This window comes from Pinus tabuliformis, chromosome J, assembly GCF_031772625.1.
Source record: "Pinus tabuliformis cultivar Carrire ecotype Pingquan chromosome J, CPIR1, whole genome shotgun sequence".
Taxonomy (NCBI): Eukaryota; Viridiplantae; Streptophyta; class Pinopsida; order Pinales; family Pinaceae; genus Pinus; species Pinus tabuliformis.
The window spans coordinates 952695180-952703550 of NC_142295.1; the positions used below are offsets into that span (position 1 = coordinate 952695180).

The window sequence follows — 8371 nt, forward strand, 5'->3', positions numbered from 1 at the left end:
ACACCACGAGCCTTTTCTTCCAGCATGAGATTCCATTTGAACACTATATTCTAAATTTGCAGCGAATTCATTCATGCCAAGGGTTTTAGACCAAGACAGAGAATCTTCATTTGCATAAAATATTCTTATGGAATTGGAACATATATTAGTACATAATTGTGCCATTCATCCATCTCTTCCCCTCTCAACCTCAAAACGGGGGAGATTTCCAACCTTTGTGCCCCCATTTCTTCCTGAGATTGAATTCTAACTCTATTAGAGAGAAAACACAATCAATGTGGATATATTAGATAAGATGATCCCAAAGCTTGTCACAACCATGTGTTTTCCCACATTCTTACATTTTTTCCATTGCCCACTTTCTACACTATCCAGGTGCCCATTTGTAGGAATTCATTTACCATTTTTAAATGACCAAAACAATATTTTGATGATATTCTAGGAGCTCTATATCACTCATCCATTGTGAAGCCATTCAGATATTTCTTGTTAGAGTTTGTATTTAATTTATTAAGATTTCTTATAAAACTTTATGGTTCTATATCACTCATCCATTGTGGTCATTCACATATTTCTTGTTAAAGTTTGTGTTTAATTATTAAGATTTCTTATTAAATTTTATGGTTGATTCAATAGTTATTGTTTTTGTTGATTTTGATTTTGTTAAATTATTATGACTTCTTTTTTTCATGAGAAATGCTTGTATATTCTATAAGAAAATTATACATGTGAAAATTGAATCTAAATAGAAAAATTTGATCTTGATGATGAACCACACTTGTTGGTTCCAAACGGATCAGCCAAAAATTTATCTTATGTGATTTCTACCGAAACACTTTGCTTAAAACAAAAATTAATAAAATTATTATAACTTTTATGTTTGATATAACATAGTCTACTAATATCATAATATTAATTAAATTAAATATTAAATTATTGTTAAATCTAAGACTTTTGAGATCCATAATGTAGATAGATGTCTTTCGGATTAATCTCATTATTAGGATTTGGCCAAGGTTTTGAACCAACTAATGTGGTTCATCCGCAAGAAATCGATCTTAAGGAATAAATAACATGGATGCATCATCGCCCAAAATTAGTTGTTGAAAATTAGCTTAATAAGGTAAGTGAAATATTATTTAAAAATGAGAGGTAAGGAGTTATCTATTAAAATATTATATATTTAGTTGAGAACTAGCCATTAAAAATAAACACATATAAAATATTTTATTCTAATATTTTAATAACTAATTATATAATAAAAAATAATTGATATTTTTTTTTTTTTGTCGTTAAAAGACTAGCTAAATTTTTCTATTATATTTACAAGAAGACTTTACAGACAGTGATGCAGACATTCCAGGGCCAGCAGTTGCACCCTGTATAATTTAACTTTAAGACCAGAAGCTCCCTCGCAGGGGCAGCACCGACAAAACTTTCAAAATAACCAGCCAAACTAACAGAGTTTCTCCCAAAACGAGTTGCTTCTGGAGGCCCAGAAGAAGTGAGAGTCAGCAAGCTAAGGGGCCTCATTACTCTGAGCAGAATCAAGACTGCCCACGCAGGGGCTTTCGACATTGTCTAACTGAACCCAACAAGAAACAAAATTGAAACTAGACTCGATATGCATAAACCAAACAGATAGACACAGAAATTGCCAACCAGACAGACGCAGAAGTTGCCAGCCATCAAGCACAGTAGAATCCGGAACCGACATACCCGCAGGAGCTTTAGTTCTGTTTTCTGGTGGAGAGAGGAGGAACTGTGTGGAGCCGGGGCTCAGTATCCTGGTCCTCGCAGAGGCTTGGGTCTTCCACCACATAGCACCATCCCCTTCCCTCCGGGACTCCTTCCCACATCGCTTTCCACTTATCCTCATCCATGCCCGGGGGTGCTGGCCCCAAGTCGGGTGAGGTGCCTTGCACCGTCTCCTTCCCCAAATTGTCTGGCTCGCTCGGTGGCAGCTCCTCAAGGCCTTCCTTGCCAGCGCTTTCCTTGCCCGAACTTCCTGGTGGCCTCTCCATTGCATCCTTGCCCGAACCTTCTGGAGGTTTCTCCGCCGTGCCCTCAGGAGTTCCAGCACCGAATTCTTCAGGGATTTTTGTAAAAAGGACAGAAATGTGGGCTTTGACGCCTGTGTTGTCCATTGAGCCTCCCAGAGTGAACACCACCGAGCCAAACGCTGGCAGCAATGGCCCTCCCTCGCTCGAGCTGCCAACCTCCAGGAATTGTCCACATGGGAGTTGGGTGGCTCTTGCTCTCCTATGACAGTAGCAGCAGCAGCAATGGTGGTGTTCGTCTGCTGCAGGGGTTCGAGAGGAAGAACCTCTCCCTGGTCCTCGTCTGCTGGGCTGTCGTTCCCGCAATTTGGCCATGTCACCCGCGAATGCCCACACCCGTGAAATTTCTGAGCACCCTCCTTCTGCACACGAATTGACCCGTCTTGCTTCCAATTGAACCAGAAATCCTTCGAGTTGCCTCCCCTGCTTCCGGCCACAGCCTGAATTGCAGCGGCAGACCAGAGCTTGCACTGCGGCAGGAGGCTTAGCATCCACCGACTCACAATTCCTCTGCTCTCGCATCCGACTGATCTTAACTCTCCAATGCATCCACATCCTTTGCTGATATCGATTTCTAAACCTGCTCTGCAACAGAGCATTAACTGCATTCTGCGCCACCATCGAGAACTCCTGCTCTGCAATGAATTCCCCTCGCATATCTGCTGAACCATTATGCTATGACGGCGGTCGGACCAGGCTCATTAAGATCTCCACGGGGCGGCACATGCTGGGCATGTGGCACGTCCCTCCTTGGCACGTCATCACCCGCATCCGGGGAAAAAATAATTGATATTACCCATTTATATAATATTATTAAAAATTAACTTAATAAAAAAATTTACATAATAATTTTATTAATAATAATACTTTTTAAAAATTATTATTAATAATAATACTTTTTAAAAATTTTGAATATAAAAGGAAAATAGAATTTCTCAATAATAAATAACTTAAAAGGACTTTTCGTAAAACTAATTATTCATGAGACCTCTACCATATTGTGGCATAAGTAAGTGTATTGCCCCTATTACCTTGAGATATTTCCTTGGTTAGGGCGTCAATGTTTTGAAATTTCCAACAAAGTATTGCTACAACATAGAAACTATTGGATAAAAAATTAATGGAACCATTGAACCAATCACCCATGTAAAACTATTGCTGCAACAAAGAAGGTATTGGATAAAAAACAGTGGTGCGCCCATTGACTAATCACCCATATTCGATCCAGAGCGTGTGAAACCAAGTGGAGGATTTGGAGTGATCAAAGTTATTGGTTTGGATCTCTGTCAAATTACATTAATAATATTCATTATTAAAATTCAAAAGAATTACTGAAGTTTAGATTAAAATTTAATATAGCAATGTTATTGTTCATTTTGTTGTTTACTTGATAATGTAATAGAAAAGAATGAAATTTAACATGAATTCGAATCCCCTTCACCTCGTAAAATTCTCTAAACATTATTATCCATTTCCATGTCTGAGTATTGTCAAAAGATGTACAGGTCTTATAAAGGAAGTTAGAGCAACCTTTTCAAATCCGAATTAGAAATCTTAATAAATTAAAAGAATTAAATCCCCATTTCAAAAGTTCAAATTACAGAAAGACGCACTAGACCGGAAATGTAAATAAACACAGAGAACCCTTTGAACATTACATTTTTAACAAAAACATAATCTAACTGTGTTGGTTGTTAATTACGATATAACAACAAAGTCGTTGGCTGTATCCGTAACATAATGGAAGAAGTTAATCCATCCAGTACAATACAGTTACTTAGAAGAGAAATGATGTATAACTATCATATTTATAATAAGTGAATACAATAGCATGTTGTGAACATATATATTATCTAGGTTGGTTATATAATACTATATATCTATATTTGTATTTGTGTTTTTTTTTTTATTTCTTCTCTCTATCACTCCCTAAATATATATCTATATTTCTCTCTCTATATCTATCTCTCTCTCCCTCTCTCTTCCTTTCCCTCTCTCTCTTCCACTTATCTCCCCCCTCTCTCTCCTTTCTCTTCCCTTCCGCTCTCATCTCTTTCACACTCTCTTTCCATTTCTTCCTTGTCACTCCCTCTCTCTCTTCAGTGTTCTCCCTCTATGTCTTTCTTCTTTCCTCCCTTTCTCTCGAACTCCAACTCCATCTCTTTCCCCCTCTCTCTCTTCCCCTTCTCTCCATATCTCTCTCCTCTCATATTCTCTCTCTTCCTTCCTCTCCTCTTCTCCCTCACTCTCTCTCCATCTCTCCCTTGTCACTCTCTCTCTCTCTCCACCTCTATCTCTCTATGTCTTTGTTCTTTCCTCCCACTCTCTCCCCCTCCATCTCCATATCTCTTGCTCCCTCTCTCCTTCTCTCTCTCCCCCCACTTGTCTCTCTCTTCCTTCCCCTCTTTCCCCCTCTCTCTCTCACATCCTTCTCTCTCCTCTCTCCCCTCCTCTCTCTCTCTTCCTTCCTCTCTCTCTCCCCCCCATCACTCACTCACTCACTCTCTCTCTCTCAAATTTGTTCTCATTGTATTGTGTTTAAGAAAGTATCTAAATTATAAGAAAAAACTCAAATGATTGTAAAATATTAAACTTATATTTTGGATCAATTATGTCAAAGAAAATACAATAATGAAAAACCTAAAAGAATCACGCATTATCTTTCCTCTATTATTGTTAGTCGCTTTGGTTGCTCTAATTTCTTGGATTCTTAGTCAAAATGGAGCTATGTTGGTTCTTGATAATATTATTTATATTATATAATTTTCACATCTTTATATATAAAAGTATTCTCATTTTTAATTTTATTAAAACCTCTTTTAATTTCTATAGGAATATTTTTAGTGTTGGTGAGGATAGATGGTTTAGATATATCGAAAAAACAATTATAACATTTTTCCTTTTAGATTTAATTAAAAAAAGTGTTATAAAATTAAATTAAATTAAAATATTTATAAAATATTTTGATTGTGAAATAAGTTATTGGTTTTGGGCATGTGGTATTGATAAACCATGGTATTGTAACAAAGTCTATTTACAAATTAAGAATATTCATGGTAAAGTAAGGGTGAATTTCCATGGTAAAAAATATTGTAATATTGTTATAAAATATTTTGACTGTAAAAAAAGTTATGATTTTTGGGCAGGTTGTATTTATAAGCCATGGTATAGGCCCATGGTATTGTAACACACCCTATTCAAAAGTTCATAATATTAATGGTAAAGTGGGGGTGAATATCCATGGTAAAAAATATTGTTTTTGATTGTGAAATATGTTATCGTTTTTGGGCATGTGGTATTGATAAGCCATCTTATTGGCCCATGATATTGATAAGATATTTACAAGTTAATAACAAAACACAAATATAACAAATTGAATTTTATTATTTTTATTATTTTAAATTTGTATTATTAATTGAGTCAACATTTAAATGTTTAGACACATCTCCAGTTGATATTATTTTTAACATTTTATTTATTATTTTTAAGCTTTTGTTTATTACTTTTAATTTTTTATTAATCTAGCCAACATTTAAATGATTATATTTATCCCCATATTACTTTTAATTTTTAATTATTTTTTAATTAAATTATTATTTAAAATTATTTACATACTTACAATACATTTTTACATCTATTTTTTATTTGTTATTAAACTGATATTTAAAATTGTTTACATATTTACTTTACACATACACTTTAGTATAAAAAGTCACTAAACCCAATATCAACAAATAACAACAACAAATAATTCAACAAATAACAACAAAGTAGTAAGAACACCTCTCAAGGCAATAACAGCAAAGTCCTCTATTAGGCCATTCGTAATCCACAAGCACGAGAGAAATTATGCATAACCATCATATTATTTTAAACCATGCTAACTCGATTCATATTACGTTAACACAATCGCATACTGTGAACATAAACAGGCAAGCAAGATGAGTGACCTTATAAATTTGACAGTATGAAACGGCTTTATTTATTTATAAGATGATAAAAAAGCTACATAGGCACACAGACGTCTCTGGTCTATATTTTCTGATCTTACTATAATAATCAGACATCCTATCCTTTCGTTTCCATGTGGTAGCTTCTATGCAATGCTAGGCATTGCCTTCTACTGATATCGGCCATCTCAATAGTAACACTATAATACTAGATTATAATTATATACATGTACCAATTAATAGCAAGGGGAGAGCTTCCAGAGCTGGTTGTCCTGCTTGTTCCATTTCCACAGCACAGCACGAGTGCCATCTCTGATGCCTCCGCTCCTCTTGTCGCCCTGAAATGCGTCGAGGTTGAGTCGAATGTTGTTCGCCATCCTTATTGTTCGATACCCATAACCCATGTCCTCACTCTCACTCCACAGTACGTTCTCATCATAAGAAGAGGGACCCTCATACTGAGTGAGCAGCACCTCCTGACATTCAGCAATGGCATGGCGGAGAGCTTGACCCGTGGCTTTGTTCACCAGAGCAAAAGCAGGATGACCCACTTGGTCCCTCACTTGGTTACCCCAGCTTTCATCCTTCACCCATTGCTGCATGCATACATACATATACACATTGTATATATCAACAAATATCCATCAAGAAAATATATACATTAACAGAATCTATGCAGCATATGAGAATTTGGGACTGTTACCATTGTGGGATCATTGGGATTGTAGAAGGCCATGACGGCCCGGCCATCTCTGATAGCCAAAGCGTAGTCAGGATTGGCCTTATTGCACACCCTCACGATCTGGCCTTGTGGAATTATTTGCTGGCCGCTCATCATGCGGCCGCCTCCTGCATTATACTTGTTATAAGCTGCAGGGCCTCCATATTCATTATCTCCATAGCCTCCTCCTGTTGCATTAGGAGATGGGTCGCAAGGGCGACGTGGTGGCTGCTGCTGATAGCCATAGGAGTCGTAAATCCTCTGGTTCCTCTCTTGGCATGAATCATACTCCCCATAGTAATATGCCATGGATGAATTAATTCACAATATGACAAACGCCAATTGTTCTTAGAACAAAGAAAAGGGACTCACCTCGATAGCCTGAGATATGAGCTGTTGTTGCTGGTTTTAAGTTTTGGGATGGCCTTATATAGATGGCGAAGGGTGACTGGAGAATATTTTTATGTGGCCGAGAATTGGGTAATATTCACCAGCAAAGGGAATATTAGCATTTTTTTTTCACGCTGACGTAGATCGATTTAGGGAATCAACCACTTTTTATCCTTTTCAATTAAATGATCGATATGGTATCTTCATCTGCGACCGTCCTCTCAACCTTTCTTGGCTTTCACTTTCCATTTGTATCCTTCGCTTCACTTTCCAAATGTGCGTTTGATGAACTTTATAGGCGCGATTATTGGCCATCCCTATCTAGATTACAGGCTTCACTATCGAAATGTGTTTTTGACGAACTTTATAGGCTTGGTTATTTGTTATATTTATTTGGATTACAGATTTTATTCCGGAAATTTGACAAACAAGAAAGAGTAAAATCAACTATTTAACCCCACTCCACTCCTGTACACAAATTTCTTAAATATATGTCGAAATCAGCAATCCTATTATAATTAGCGTACAAGTGTAAGTCTGGTTATTATCTTTCTGTGCCGTCTTGGAGTAAGGATGCCGAAGAATTTCTTTTCCCGGACGTAATTACATCTTGGTAATTCTAATAATTTTATAACATCTCTCCACTACTACGATAATATGCTTCGACAGGTGTCGTTTTCTCTAATTAAATGACACATAAAAGTGATTAGTTTGCTCTTTAGCGGAGAGCATTTTTCACATCACTAAATAAAGTTAGATTCCAATCATGTCCTTCAATCTTAACGTCGCAAAAGATTCCATGATACCGCTGGTAGTCTCTGGTGTTGACGGGAATAGATAGTACAAATTGCTTTAGCCTAGGGAATAGGTAGTACACATTGCTTTAGTTTATATTCCTTTCAAAACAGCCCTAGAGGAATCATACATAACAAAGTCTATTCGGCTACTTCAAATTTCAAATATATTTGTTAAAATTATATGTGAACTTTTCTGTTTTTAATATTTTGGTATTAAAGTAACACAACAACATATTTGGTGTAAATGTGGAAAATATTATCGATGAGTGTATATCAACCATAGTTGTGTTTGTTATAGCCAATTTGTGTGGGATGGATTTGGCAAAGGTTGATGAGGTTGACCATGGTCAAGTTTACGTTAATGTTACAAAAATGGTTACATTAATGGTTAAGATGGTTGATGGGGTTGACCATAGTTGAAGGGGATTGACATAATTGACAATACTCATCCAT

At 36.4% G+C, this 8371-nt stretch overlaps 1 protein-coding gene across 1 annotated transcript; it reads right to left on the reverse strand.

Moving 5' to 3' along the window:
- Nucleotides 1-6018: 6018 nt before the first annotated feature.
- Nucleotides 6019-7146, reverse strand: LOC149229974 (ricin B-like lectin R40G3). Its single transcript, XM_089378795.1, has 2 exons — nucleotides 6714-7146; nucleotides 6019-6606 (listed from the first exon to the last, which is right to left on the reverse strand). Exons 1-2 carry the CDS (start codon nucleotides 7038-7040, stop codon nucleotides 6247-6249), a joined length of 687 nt encoding a protein of 228 aa, XP_089234921.1. The 5' UTR covers nucleotides 7041-7146; the 3' UTR covers nucleotides 6019-6246.
- Between the last annotated feature and the right edge of the window lie 1225 nt (nucleotides 7147-8371).